This window comes from Epargyreus clarus, unplaced genomic scaffold (assembly GCF_041222505.1).
Source record: "Epargyreus clarus isolate Ecla_fem2 unplaced genomic scaffold, WU_Ecla_fem_2.2 ptg000014l, whole genome shotgun sequence".
NCBI classification, from domain to species: domain Eukaryota; kingdom Metazoa; phylum Arthropoda; class Insecta; order Lepidoptera; family Hesperiidae; genus Epargyreus; species Epargyreus clarus.
In genome coordinates this window covers 16,617,381-16,633,679 of record NW_027332222.1, presented here as the reverse complement: position 1 = coordinate 16,633,679, position 16,299 = coordinate 16,617,381, and the positions used below count along the sequence as shown (strand labels likewise).

General features: G+C 34.3%; 1 protein-coding gene and 1 non-coding gene across 2 annotated transcripts; both read right to left on the bottom strand.

Moving 5' to 3' along the window:
- Window positions 1-23: 23 nt before the first annotated feature.
- TRNAV-AAC (transfer RNA valine (anticodon AAC)) lies at window positions 24-96 on the bottom strand. The gene has a single exon. It is a non-coding gene; the product is annotated as a tRNA-Val (tRNA).
- Window positions 97-669: 573 nt separating this feature from the next.
- Window positions 670-16,046, bottom strand: raf (raf kinase, effector of Ras). Its single transcript, XM_073079267.1, has 12 exons — window positions 15,314-16,046; window positions 12,399-12,590; window positions 11,717-11,841; window positions 11,169-11,286; window positions 10,691-10,768; window positions 9,836-9,977; window positions 9,127-9,239; window positions 8,056-8,276; window positions 7,503-7,594; window positions 6,886-7,076; window positions 6,072-6,388; window positions 670-4,315 (listed from the first exon to the last, which is right to left on the bottom strand). The coding sequence occupies exons 1-12, from the start codon at window positions 15,887-15,889 to the stop codon at window positions 4,285-4,287; spliced, it is 2,196 nt and encodes a 731-aa protein (XP_072935368.1). The 5' UTR covers window positions 15,890-16,046; the 3' UTR covers window positions 670-4,284.
- Window positions 16,047-16,299: the final 253 nt, after the last annotated feature.

Sequence of the window (16,299 nt, the reverse complement as noted above, 5' to 3'; positions counted from 1 at the left end):
TTTAATTAAGAAAATAAAAAATATGTTTCCGCCCGGGATCGAACCGGGGGCCTTCTGCGTGTTAGGCAGATGTGATAACCGCTACACCACGGAAACGATACAGTGTGAGGTGAAACTTAAGCATAGGTGAAAGGGTCTAAAATAATGATTGAAATTATATAAATTATATATAAATTAAATATTATATAGCAAAATTAAATTTTTCGTTCATGATAATAATTAAAAAATACTTCCTTGTTTTATATAGTTTTTTAACAGGTGTGTTATTATGGGTTCCAGTATAGTGTATAATGTGCATATCTATGGGTTCCAAATTTGGAAGGTGACAGAACCATTTGTTTTTACACTCGGTGAGCACCACCGCCACACCTATTTCTGTTTTATAACTGCTGCTGTGTTCCGCATTGAAGTGCGTGGTAAGGGAGATAATTTACTTATTCAAGTCGTTCCAACTTTGTTCTCAAAGGTAGCAACGCATTTGTGGCCAGCCTCAGGTAAGAATGTAATCTTATTTACGGTTATTTTACATATGTCCATGGGCGGCAGAAGCCACTTCTCATGAACAACACGATCATTTGTTATTTCTCTGTTATATAAAAAAGCTGTAGCATGTTATTTAACAGGCCCAATCTTCGACTATTTCAGTTCATATCAAAGAAAAGGCAGGAGTAAATCGAAACAATAATTTATTGTATCCTTAAAATTAATAATTATGCATTAAAACTAATTATACTGTATACACAAGTTCCTTATCAAGTTATTTACATAATCAATAAATTATTCTGGTGCAAATGCCACGAACGGATCAGTTCGTTACAAAGTTGAACGCACACTTTGTCTCTAACGTTTCACAGTCATTCATAGACACACAATTGTAAAGAACAACTATTCGCCAGACACAATGTGCGTTCAACTTTATTTACACAAATAATACTTTCAACAGGTTATAATGTCGTATAGATTGTATCAGTTATACAAAAATAGTTCCAAGAAAAATAATCTTTATTTTTATTGGTGTAATGTTCCTATTGAGTATACGCGTTTATTAAGGCGGCGGTGTGCACTTTTAATATACAAAACATAACAATATCTCCTTAAATTTATACAATGTTGTTTCTGACTTGAAAGTTACTTAAACATCAAGAAGAGGTACTTATCAATCACAGACCCTTTGGAAAAGCCTAAGCAGTCCGGATTCTAGATAACTCCTAAGAATAAGACAATTCGACTGACATAATTAATCCATTTAGAATATGAAGTTATTGCTTATCAAACCTTTTCAGCACGTGTGCTTGTTTTTAAGGAATCATAGCCACTGGGGGCTAACAATGTAGTAACCGCGAAGCTATATTAGTCATACCATTCCATACGACCATATAGGTGTCGTTAATTTTAAAATTAGGTACATATAGTCTCCTAGGGACTGAGATGAAAAATATAATAATGACTAGTACCCGGTACTACACATTGGAACCAACAGTTAAAATATAAGCCTAGAATTTCGATTCAAATAAGTAATAAATAAGGACTTTACGCTACGCAATCGTCTGCAAATTACACACACAAAATATTGACAATGACACAGCATTTACACATAGTATGCAAAATCGTGGTATAAAGGTGAATTTCGATACTGGGTACATTTCCCCTTTTATAGTCTTTTATATCTTTTTGTATAATACTTATAACATTTATTAAGATCACATACAGTTTTCTTGACCCTAATATTGAACATATATTGTGTATGCTCCTAATCCAGTAACACAAATAATTGTGACATTATATTGGTAAAGAGATAAAAGAGATCCAATTAAATTGCTATAAAACAATTTAACAAGGTTTATGATATTTCATTAAAATGTATCTCGAGACTTTAAAGAGTAAACTAAAACACTTTGAAAATTTCACACAAGAATATAGAGTTGGTGCAAATGTTTGCCAAACAATTGTGTCCAATAGCATTTTAAAATACTGAAGACATTTATATTGCGCATTATAGCAACCGATATCAATGTACAGCTTCGTTTAAATTACTGAATACAATTGATTTAATTAACATTTGTTCTTCTATAAACAATACAGTGTTTGCGGTATCGAAAAGGCACATAATTGATTCAAAATAAATTATGGTCTAGTAAAAGTCCAGTAGGCGGGTTGAAACCCGGGTAGAGACAAGAATAGATTTATGTCTTTGATATTATACCAAATACAAATACAGCAAAGATCCGGTCGCATGATCCTCATTAATAAAATGTGGTTTAAGACTACACAAATTACATTTAATACGTACGACTCGATCTTATTTATTGTAAGCTCAATTAAATTTGAGTTCTAACAGATAACCATTGCGTTTATGGTCGATAAAACGCACTTCCCGCACAGTTTGTAAAACATTCACATTTGAGTACATAATTTCATATTGGGTGATGTCTCAAAATTAAAAAGTTAAAGGTTAATAGGATTATTTTCCATTTTTATGAAGATATTTTAATCGGACACTACATCACGACACCCAAACAGTAATTCAAAGTTATTTTTGCTTTTAAACCACATTTCCATAAATTGTTAATACAAATCATGCGACTGGACTCGTTGCAACAAATTAACAGTCTATCGTATGTAACTCATTGTAACAAAATTATATTTAGTGGTTGTGAATAGTTATACACCAACTACTTACCGAAGCGTTACCTTGCTGGTGCAGTGTCGCCCTCTAGCGGCTAGACGGACGAGTACGGAAACATTTTTTTATTATATCTACGCGCACTGCGGCCACCTGATGGAAAGTCCCGCATACTGCGGCCATCTGCAATCATCATTAAATAAAGTTCGAACAGGATTATTTAAGGATTGCCACAGAGACGTTGCCGCGTTTGGACCGAGCTGGAATGCCTCTAGTGCCCGGTACTGACCTCATATCCTTCGAGACAAAAACACTTAAAATTACTTAGTGTAATAGATTGCGTGTTAAGGCTGTATCTTGTTTAGGTTATTCGCTTTAGTCGCTTGAGTGGTCAGGGTGAGACAAAAAAATCGCGTAAAAAATATAAAAAACCGCATGTACACATATAAATACCCATTATATATTACGTTTCTATTCACGATAAACGTAGTTTTAATTTTATTTCGCGTTATTTGATTTATCATTCAGCACACAAGACATTCCAACTACGTCCTCGCGCGGCTCGACTTAGTAACAGGTGGGCGCGGTGCCACTGTCGCCTGTGCGTCGCCCGGTGCGGTGTGCACGAACATAATCCGTTACGGGCTATTTGCTTCCTTGTATCAACCTCACATGACGTCACTCTACGTTACATTGCTCGGTCGCGGCATTACCGAGAGCCCGACGATAATACGAGAGCGCGCAATGTACTCTCAATTATGTTCCGAAAGGGTAGTGTGAGCCGAAGACAACACTTTGTTCTTTTGCCACCAATTAAACGAGTGTTATGGCATTCATTTATCCCAATGGTAATGGTATCTCATGTAGGTAAGATCTAAAAGTAGTGTTAACCCTGTTTGCATATAAACATTTAATAATTATATTTCGTTGCAGAATCCATGGACCGTAATGTCCACTGATCCCTTATGGCCTGCCTCAATATTGGCCACATCGTTTTTGCAACACATTTTGTTTATACATAAAATGTTCAGTCAATTCTTAAAAATAGCGTAATCAGACATTGAAGCATTGATACCATTTCTAACATAGTACTGAAAATATTTCAAATTCGAAAACTATGACAAAGTGAGTTTTAATTTAAGGCAGCCTTTAATTTTTTTATTATGTATGAAAAGTCCTCTATTGCGTTGCTTAGCAATGCAAAATAGCAGAGCCAATATATATTTTTGATTAATTAACTTTCATATAATTATATGTATAAAATATACTCATACTCATTTTATACATATGTATTATATTTTTGTATTCACTTTTGGATTGCTATTTTTGCAAAGTTAATCGCACATCAAAAATAAAATGGAGCTTACGTAACCTCTGAATAATATAGCTTTCGAAAAGTAAAGTTTAATACTGTAAAATCTGTAGTCTTTATCGATCCATTCATAGTATATCGTCAATAACGGCATATGTAACTCATTCATAGGAGTGAGATAAAGTAGACCAGATATATTTAACAATGATCGACATAAGCCGTGTCGACTTCTATTTACTGTAATTTTCAAACTATAACCCTTCCATCTCAGGCCGACAATACCCTTTCAGAGACATAATTGACGTCACACGTCACGTCGTGTGGTGCTTCTCAGCGATCTTCTATAACACTAAACATGTCGTTGGTTTGGTACTGGCAGTCTGAAATAAACACCAATACAGTTGTTTAAAATAACTGTTTCAGTTTCAGAGTTGTCACTAAGCTCCGTATTCTAAAATGTTTTAATTTACCTTTTGACAATATATAAAAAAGTTCATTAATTCAATGTGTTAATATTCTTCAATTACATTTTGAGTTTATCACCAAAGCAGGAATGTAGTTCTTAAAACAACTCATTTCACTTTTTCTAATTAATACTTTATCATATGCATTTAGAATAAATATTTTGAATATTAATATCGATATTTATTTCCAAATATTATGATATTATATATTGATTAATTAGAAATTCAAAGAATATAAACGTCAAAATAGTTCGAAACTTCAGACAAATTTTCAAGCTGCTGAGATCTCCCGTGCAGTTTTTAATTTTCGCATTTTAAGCGATTTACCAATATCTCGTAAGTATTATATATATTAAGTATTAAGTATTGTTTAATTGTGAAAACAAAAAGAAAATTGAATATCAAGTTATTGTGTATGCTTTACAGTAAAACGTGAAAGAAAAAATAAGTTAAATTCTCAGGAGTTCAGTTGAGTTAAAAATACTCTAAAATATGAGAAAAATATAGCCAATCAAAATTATATGAAGTGTTACTTCGTATCAAGAATACTTCAGATCTTTTTTAAATTGTCAAAAACATTTAAAATACGGAGATTAGCTTTACTTATCGCTAGGTGAGTTAGAGTTGTGATTAGTTAGCTAGAAATGAAAAATTAATTCTAATTAAATGTAACACCTTGGACGAATCTTGAGTTTTATCAAAATTTATATTTGTGAGACTAATATCAGTAGTCTCACTTTATTTATTAAAGATATTTTGAAATCTCGTATGAATTGTTGGCATAAAAACCCATTCAAGAATTTGTTACGGTCGATTCAGTATTAATAAAGATTATAATAAAAAACAACGGCATTTCTATCTTTCGGCCTTTCATTCTCACTCCTCATAGCCCCTTGAAAACTCAAAATTCGCCCCAGGCCCAATAGATTACTAACATCTAATACATTTAATGTTAAATTTGCGACACATGTCCGACAGTGTTAATTTGCAAAAAATTCCCGAGACATGACAATCTACGCAAAATTGACCAAACTAAATGTATTCGGAGAGACAACGGTACAAGTGCATTATAGGAATTATATTAATGTGTAAAATAATGAATAGGGATATCTGCATCTATATACAATTTAATTTTTGAGACCAATAGTTCATTTAAAATTTAGGGCTTCTATGATGTAATCATATTTTGACAAAAAAGAGCTAAACTTACAATATTTTGATGTCATTGTATTGCAGCTATAATCATTTGTTTTATTTTTTGTGACAAATGTTATAGTATTTTTATGATAAGGACTATTTTTACATACGACTTTTTTCGTAAATATTTTTAAATGTATTTAAATAATTAAACTGAATGGTAAATTAAATGATTTTTCATTTTAAAATATATATTTTAAATATATGTTTTTAATTAGACACGATACGAAAACATATCTTTATTAATTTTCGTTGTATTATGCAATTTTAGTGTTTAGTGTGATAATCTATTATGTATAAACATGTTGATATCCTTACTTTTTTTTTTGTTAAAAAGTATATCTAAAATTGAGAAAAAAATGCATTTGCACGTCGCGTACCACGGTTAGAATGCACAATGTTAGCAAGAGTCAGAATCAGAAAAGTGAGAGAGAGAGAAAAGTAATAAAAAAAAAGTAAAAAAACCAATAATTACCCGTAGAACGCCGGGAAGCTAGTATCCGAGCCGAATTGAAAATTGACTGGCGTTTTCGGCGACGCGCAGTTATAACTCAAGTAATCGTCGGACGCGTGTAACTGACCATTTAGGTGTGGTTCGGACGCACTTCGGGTGATCTTGGGGATGGCGCGCAACATGGCCTCGAGCGCGGCGAGGATCTGCCGGAACAGCGGCCGGCGCTCGCGCTCGAACTGCACGCAGTCCTCGAACAGCCGCTTGAGCGCCGTGGGCGCGTCGCCGCGCACGCGCCGCGCGTCCGGACGGATCAGCCCGCGCCCCACCATCCACAGGATCTGCAAGGCACCCGGTACATCATAACCCCCATTAACGTTTACCCTATTATTCCTTTCTATAAGGTCTCCATTCGAAGTGAGTGTTTAGACGATTGTCAAAGGCACAAGATGGAATCACCGCTTGCATCAACACGCAAATACCAACTTCGACACAATACACAATTCTTTTTTACAATAAAGTATCAACAAAACATGTCGTAGAATGTTCCGGGACAGACTCTCCAATAACATTTCATCTTTCTAACTGTTAATCCTTCAAGCCGGATTTTTACTTCGTATAATTGTTTTAGTATCACCACAAGCATACCTATTTTTACCTTTTAACAATTACGGTAAGTAATGCTATTTTAATTTAAAGAATCCCGAAATAATCTTTAAGAGCATCAACACCAGCATGCCAGCAATACATCTGCGGCCAACTTGAGATATTACGAGGATGTATTACTCAAAAACGTCCATCTAGGTGTTTAAACGTAGTATTAACAGGGGATACACACCTGATCCTTATTATTAAGGTGCGCGTACGGCAGCTCGGCGGCGAGCAGCTCGTACAGCACGACGCCGAACGCGTACACGTCGGAGCGGAAGGTGTAGGGCGCCGGCTCGTCCATGCGGATCACCTCGGGCGCCATCCACAGGATCGAGCCCGTCGGCTGCTCCCATTGCACGCCGCCGGGGTATGATGAATCTATAAACACACACATATATTGTTAAAATGCTTCAATATTAACAATAATATAAGGTAATAGTACTTCTATGTCCTATGTGTACACTGGTAGAGGTAAAATTTTATGACTTAGTCCTGCAGACAAGTGTATGAAATCTAAAGGGGGGAAATTTTCGACTTCACGTGCATGATCAAATTCGAAAGTAGCACCTAGCAATAATAAAATATAAGCAAGACAATTTTAATATAAACTAAACCTGTATACTTTACATTAAAATGAAAGGATGTATGATGTAAATTAAATGCATTTTTTTTTATTCGTATGCACTTTGTATGTACTTATAATAGAGACACAAAATACATTTTTACAGCACATATAATGTTAAAGTATAATCAGTGTAGTAAGATACGAAAATTAATATGACTGTTGTATTGTTAGATACTAACCTGACCATCGCACTTTGGCGGTGGCTAGTCCGAAATCTCCGATCTTCACAGACCAGTCGTTTCTTAAAAATATATTATTTGATTTCAGGTCCCTGGAAATGTAGAATATACATTGTTAAACTATAGAAATAACATTGTAAATGAATATCACATCTCATTCTGACACCTTGAAAAATAAATATACGCTATTTTTGGTGTGGGTTTAGCAACATTATTTTTAGTGTTCCGTATACTAAGGACAGAAACGGGACCCAATTACTCTCTCCTCTGCTGACTGTCCGTCTGTCACAAAATTGAAACGTAATAGGTAAACACTTTAAATGTTGACAATACATGTACTCTAATGACCATGATAACAAATACAAACAAAAAAAAAACTAAAAAGTTGGTGGTGCCGAACCCTTATTATGTGAGTTGTGCAATGGATTCTGCGGATTGTTAGATTACCAATCATATAAACTGAAAACAGGTTACGTAAATTAAATTTTATTTTAATCGTCGAATCCATCGTCACCACATTCTAACTAGTTTATAGCTCAGAGTGTAACGTCACCTGTGTATAATATTCTTGGCGTGCAGGTAGTCCATGCCCTGCGCGGCCTGGCGCGCCACGTCGATGAGGTGGAGCATCGGGAAGGGCGTCTCCAGCACGTGCAGGTGCTGGTACAGCGAGGAGCCCTCGCACCACTGCGTCACGATCGCCAGCGACGGCTTCGACACGCACCCCATGAACAGCAGGATGTTGCAGTGCCGCGTCTTGCGGAGAACCGCCACCTGGAAATTAGATAGTAGAAGATTCCGATATAAGACGACCTTAACCGAGCTGCTTAATGGATGAAACGTTTTTTATATCTAAATCTATTATATAAATTAAATATGTCAAAAATTATATTGCAAATGGGTTGACTAAAAAATTTTAGTCCAGAATAGTTTTTTTTTTCTTAAACATTTCACCTTTTTCGTTAATAAAAAAATTACATACTAATCGATAGTATGAATCCTTATAATATGCAAACGTTAGGGTGAATATTTTTTCCTGTCACAGTCCTTGGGTAGGCCAACTTGTTTACGTGTTTATACCCGCTTACCCAAGGGTTGTAAGAGGAAAAGTATAGTCAACCTAACATTTGCATATTCTACAGGCTTTTTATTATGTAACGGGTACTCACGATATGCGTTTTTTTTTATTGCCGATATTTAAAAAAAAAAACGCATATCGTGAGTACCCGTTACATAATAAAATGTCTCAATTCCACGAGAATTTTAGCCTAAAATCATATATTCTACAGGCTTCATACTTTCGATTGGTATGTTATTTGTCCATAAATCAGACCAGTAAAATGTTTAAGAAAAAAAAAGCAGGCACGACATGTTTGTAAGATTAGAATGAAAGAAAATCATACACTATACTATTTTATAAATCTATACTAATATTATACAGAGGTAAAGTTTGTAACTTTGTTTGTTTGTTTGTAAGGGCTAATCTTCGGAAATACCGAACCGATCATGAAAATTCTTTCCCAATCAGAAAGCTACACTATTCAGACAAGACAAGACAGATTGAACAAAAAACGGGCGCAGCCGCGGGTACTGCTAATCATTTATATAATAAAAGTGTGGTCACCTCGTTCTTGAAGGCCTGCAGCTGCGCCGGTGTGGGCGTCTTCACGTTGAGCGTCTTGACCGCCACCGGCCCGTGCCAGTGCGCCTTGTACACCGTCCCGAAACTGCCGGAACCTACACAAACGTTTCAGTATTGTTTAACATAATATAGTCGGCTATTATATAATTAACTGAATTTATAAGATTTTATATATAAAAAATTGAGAAACATACTTTGTACTTTTGTCAAATAGGATTACAGTTACATGCGTAATAATTAAAAAAAATACAGTACAAAGTATTTTCAAGTTAAGCCCATCTAATTGGATTTTGCAAGATTATTTGCACTACAATTTATCATTATTATTTTATTCCATATCAGTAAGTATGATTTAATTACACACAACCTTGGGAACATTATTGAAACACACAAAATGTTCATTATATAATGTAAGTAATGTCAAATACTATAACACATACAATTTATAAAATATATGGGTTCAATGAATTTGTTTCCAGACCATTATCAGTAATATTTTCAGATCTCTAAATATTTAAGTTCATCATAAGTGCAAGAGTATGCTGTAACAAACCTACACATAAGTTAGCATAAGTTATCTTATAAATAAAATTTTACTAAAACTTCTTATGTAAGTGAAATGTTATCAAAACCTCTTAAAAAAACGAAATATTATTTAACCCGTAACACGATCACGCGTGCAGTTTCGTACCTATCCTTGCGCCGATGAGTATCTCGTCTGCGGGTATGACCCAGTCGTCGTAGCTCTCGCGCGGCGACAGCGCGTTCTTCCACGACTCGTCCGCGGAGCGCGCGCGCGCCCGCCGCGGCCGCAGCGTGCCCGTCGGCGACGCCTGGGTAACGGGACACTTTATATTCATACTGTACATAATTATCGAGTCTTGAACGGCAATCCTTACGAAGCGAGATTGCGCGAACTTTATTGGAGACGAGCTTTTGCCCGCGGCTTCGCTCGCGTTACGAAGTAATAATTTCATCCTCTATTTTATCCCCTTGGGGGTTGAATTGATCAAAATTATTTCTTAGCGGATGACTACGTCATAACATCTACCTGCATGCCAAATTTCAGCCCAATCCGTCCAGTGGTTTGGGCTGTGCGTTGATAGATCACTATGTCAGTCAGTCACCTTTGAGTTATATATATTTAGATTGAAGATTGATTGAAAGATGAAATATTAAAAAAAAACCTAATTTTAGTTGGATTGACATAATTTTAACAGACAAATATTTTTAATTCAACAATTCCATTTTTTTTGTAAATATTTGAAATTTATATAATATTTCTGTAAATTCTACTCAATGACGCTTAGTACGGATTGCCTAATAAATGTAATTTGCCATTTTTTTTAATTTAATTGAATAAATTTTATCAGATAGTAATTTCATAATGTTACATTATATTAAGTTAAATACATAATTTTAATTTAATACAATTTTTTGGCACTAAGAACAAATTATTATGGAATTGTAAATAAGAACAAAAAAAAGCATTTTCGACTTAAATTATATTACTGTTAAGGTTATGCTAGTTAAGATATATGTTAACCTGTGTGCTCTGGCTGTGCTGTTCGCCGTCGCCCGGCCGCCCCGACGACAGGTAGTTGGACGACGACGACGAGTTACTCTGCACACACACACAACACCACAATGTTATTTAAAAACTTAGCGTTAATAAAGCGCATCCCAAAAAACTACTTATTTTTTATGAATATTTTATAACATCAAACCATGCCAAAATATACTTAAAATGTCTTACTACTCGCACTATAATTTCAAAAGAAAACTTTAGTTAGTAATAGGTTTCTACCTTGTTTTTTTACTTACAGTGTTTGGACAATCTCACCTAAAGGACAGGAATAACAAGTCTAAGAAAAAACACTATTGCTTATAAAATTACCTTCTAAGTACATTACCTTCTAAATATTTAGGTCATTATCTTTAGCAAACACAAACTCTGGTAAAGCATTCCACTCCTTCACTGTATGAACATGCTATAGGGATCCTAATAGCGTAAGAGTCATTACCTGATTGTATTTGCGCTGGTGGTCCGCCAGCGTCATGGGCCGCTGCACCATGTTTATGCACACGTTCGGCGCGGAGTTGGAGCGGTCCTGCTGGTTCAGCGAGCGCGGGTGAGGTTGCCTAAGAACAATTAAATAGACAATTGTAATTGATAACATTAATTTTAATGGATTTGTATTTCGTTTAGAAATTCTGTCACTGCCGTAGTTAACTTTAAAAATTGAATCTACCACAATAAGTCGACGAAATTTTTATTATTTCGTAATTGAACGAAAACATCAATGACTTGAAAAATTGGACAGATTTAGTGCTAATATCCACTGGTTTCAGAAATCATTACACGCGATACATATTACGTATCACTACGAATATAAAAGTAATTTTAATAAAACACACAACAATTTTAATAAAACACACACAACACATTTTTTTTTTGTGTACAAAAACTTATTAAATAAATAAAAAAAAAACAATATCACCACTACTCCAGTTGCTGTACAGCAGCAGCAGAGTTGTTTTTTTTCATATCATTGGCTAATATTATACGTACTTGGTTTGATCAGTCCTGGTGAGCATGTGGTGGTAGCCGAAGTGCGAGGGGAAGTGCAGGATGCCGGCCTGCGTCTCCGGGTTCTGCGCCAGCAGCGCCGCGTAGTACGTGTCGGTCATACGCACCTAAACAGGACTACTTGTTAAGAATCTAGTGTAAAACATGTAGACAAGTTTCATATATGCCAGGACCAAATAAAGAAAACACCAATATTTTAAGTATGGTTGTTTTTGGTGTGTCCGGTTAATCCTTGCAACTGAATCATAAAGTTAGCGATGCATCTGTGGCGGATAGAGTTAGTACGCCAAACCTATTTTGAGTTTGAATGCAGGTACCATGCATCGTATTCGATCATGTGAATATTCAGTTACTGCATCAACTTAGCAAAAAGAGTTATATTTAATACAATGATTTAATATTTATACATAGCTCGAGTAGACGGCACTAACGACATATTTACGTGACACATTTAACTATCTTTTATGCTGTTAAGATTTACCTCTTTCTACACTCATCAGGATAAACGAATATGTAAGATACATCAAGAAACAAGGTGACGATATACGTCGCTATCGTGCAAACATTGACGTCATCTTACGTGTTATCTTGACAGATCAGATTGACCCTCAAAATACAATTTACCATTTAGGAAACCTTTTGGGAGCATCAATGGGTTATTTACCTGATGGCACATGCTGGGCACTTTGTCAGCGCAGCGCTGGTGGAACTTGAAGTTGCACTGCGAGCAGTAGAAGCCGTTGAACAGCAGCCGCCGGCAGCACTCGCAGAACGCGAGCGTGAAGAACGTCTTCCGCGTGAACTGGTGCGAGATGTGAGACATTATCGGCATCCGGTCTAACGTTCGCACCGTCACCTGGAAATAGTTACATTAAAATTATTAAAAAACCTGGACTCCATTTTCTACATCCTTTTAGTTGAAAGTTATACCGCCTCCTAAAAATGCTATTAAATTTCCACGAATATGTATATTTCGCCATCAAAAATAAACGCTACGCATACCGAAAATAATTTTCTTTATTTACCATACTTAGTAATATTCTTGTACTGATTACTGACAAATTCTATTACTGATGACTGAAATCAATATGCTTATTTTTCACACTGTAGAGCTCATATGATCTATACAAACAGCAGGGTTGTACTTATTATTATGAGACATATTTTTAAGTCTCTATCCTTTGACATGATTGCACACCATTGTAATGGTAGAATGTACGAACTTCTCTTCCTGTAACTATCTTTGTGTACTACATTCTTGCAATAAATAAATTTTATTTCATTTCATTGGCAACAACAAAAGAAAACTCTAGGTTTATACAATAAAATTGTGAAATCCTTAAAAGTTCATTTCAATTAAATAATTACAAAATTATGCCAAGAAAAACCATTTGCTCCAGATATTTTCGATATTAAAACTAACAGTGCCCACACTGTTATGCATTACTTTTGGATTTGTTAATTCTGATCAATTATGCCTTTACTTTGTTATTTAAAACATAGTAATTATGATCTAATAGTAACAAATGGCTGATGTTACTTGTACAGGTCTGGTTGACTTGGTAATTTAATTAAATTACAGTAAATAATATTATAATTGATCCAATACAAGGGGTAATGCTATAAATCCTATTTACAATTATAAAAGACTGCACAGTATCATCAATGACTATGTATTACTGTAGATTACTATCACATTTCTAACCAACACATGTGATGGAGTTTCTTTTGTTGCTCCTTCTCCATAATAAAATACCTTCGGAAGTGTGGTAGATTCCATTGACCTTTAAAAACAATTTTGTAAAGAATCTACTCTGATAATTAATTGTATTAGGTGTTATTTTGCGGAACTCCATGCTATTAAGTTGGTATTAAATCTACTCTGAATAAAATATGTTGATATTTATTTTGAACAATGGGTCCCCAATTAAAATAGTAAATGTAGTGCAACACTAGGGGCCCTATGTATTCATGAACCTGATATTAAACAACTTTGTGGGTATTTTAGGAAATGAGGTATTCTTATGTCCTCATGTTTTCCTTCGTTATTAATTGTGATATATTTAACTGTAAATATAATTCTAAAATTAGAATTATGTAACACAAGAGTCACCAATTTGGACCCCAAGTACTAAAGACTAATATTCATAGACTAATATTCAATCTCATCATTATAGCTATTCTTAGTTATAGCTAATACTTATATTGATTGATTGAATATATGATGTAGTCATATTCAATCAAAATCCAAAAAGTGGCCCTTCAAAAGAAGTGAACAATTGGTACTCCTATAGTGTTGCATATGTATTTTGCAGAGGCACTACTTTCCATCATTACCCATTACATTACAACCAAGGTATACTTTATTAACTGAAAAATATTTACAATTATAATTAAACTTAAAGAAAATTAATAAATTAAACTATAAATATAAAATAACTTATTTACAAAATTTACACATACACAAAAATGAAAAACAAAAAAGTACCATAAAAAATTGTCACCATTAAATTTTGTAAATAAGTTAATTTTACATTTATAGATTAATTTATTGATTTTCTGTAAGTTTAATTATTATTGTAAATATTTTTCAGTTAATTAAGTATACCAAGGTTACTTATAATAAAATATGCATTAGTAAAGGTGTATATAAGAACAGAGAAATATTCCATATCCTATAAAAAGTTTAAGCAATTGCATAAATTATCTGAAAAATTTTACAACACCACATCATAATGTAAATTTAACAATATTTAAAATAACAAGTTATGCATAATTAATGCAAAGAATGTTTCTTTAATACAAGTTCATGTTGCTGAATACTATATCATCATTATTTATTTTAATTTACTTTATCTTTTAATAGCACTACATTTCAAAACAATTGTATTGCAGTTTTGAAAAGATTTCGTTATTTATTACTTTCCAACAATTTACAGCCTAATTAGCTATAGTAACTCATCAACAACATTAATTACAATTGCACTAAACATAAATAGCTGAAATATTTCTCATGCTTCAGTGAATGTGAAAGTAAATGCAGATGAAAAGTTGTATAAATCTTACAGCTATTATTTCTTAGTTTCTACCTATCTTAGTTTCTATCTTTACTTTACCACAGATCTCCTATTACAGATCAGCAAAATACAAGCTCATTTCATAAAGAAGTTTAAATAATTACTTAATGAGTGAAAAACATATGTCTAAGTTACTTTCAATGTGAAGTCTCCTTACACCAAGGTTTAATTATTTTAAATACTGATTTCGGTCAGATTAACTATCAAAAATATACATTTGGAATCCAATTTTGCTAGAATATTAAAACACTATTGAAAATAAGTGTAATGTTTGTGATAAAATTCTTACTTAGCTTAAAGTGAGTGCAAAATTTATATTTTTATTACAAGAACTTGCAGTCCACTTCTAGGTGGTCATATAGGGCGGGAATCCTACCTGGATTACAGGTACTCTTGAGAGCTATGAAAAGCCTCATGAGAGTTTGCTAGCTTAGAATTGAATGAAGGCAAAATAAATAACACTCTTACCTTACATATGGTACACAAGTAAACAAAAACTGACCTCCTCGGTATCGATGAGCGTAATGTCGATGTCCCATGGTATCACTTGATTATAGCCTGTCCTAACCACTTCACACAATTCACAAGTCAAGTTCCGTAGCTTGAGCGCCTTGGAGAGCGCGTCGCGGAGTGTGACGCCCTCCTTCACCTGCACGCTGGTGCGCTGCTGATTCGGCAGGTGCGCCCGCAAGAACACCTTCGGCTGCCGAGTCAACGTATCGTACTTTTTAACATCCTCGTGCAACGAGTTCTCCTCGCTCCTATCCGACTCGGACTGCAACAAGTCCCTCAAAGTCCGTTCCCTAAGCTCTAAATTATGCAACTTGGACGTCAGCTCCTGGTACTCAGACAGGTAGAGCGACGGCGGGTGCTGGAAGCCAGCGAACTTCGCATTCAGCGCGTCGATGTTTTCACGGGTCACGTTTATTATACTCTGAATGTTCCGTATTTCGTATCTCGGGTCCCCTACGTCGTCGCTGTCGGTCGATGTAGACATATTGTCACTGTTAAGCGATAATGCTGGTATATTTCCATTAATTTTTCTTGAACAATTTTCTTTCTCTCTAGTTACTGCCATTTCTTTTCTTTTCTTTTTTATTTTTTTTAATTTTCTCTGCGCACACTCGCGCAACTAGACAGGTGTTGTTTGTTGCCATAATTTTATTTACTAAACTAAAAGAAAAGAAAGAATACACGGTTATTAAATTGCAATGCTAATGAAATTTAGTACGAATTTACGAAATGATGATAGCCTCTTCGTAATTAGCATGTATGGGCCAACTGAGCTATGAGATGATGACAAAACTAACAAAGATAGCATAAGTATAGACAATAAATAATTAATGAGATTTCTTTTAACTAATGATAAAATAATTAAATAATATGATTACTTTTGTAACAATAAATAATGTGATTAATATTTACAATTTTTATATTTATAAAACAGTATATGTTTTTATTTTACTGGCATTTTAAGTTATTAACACA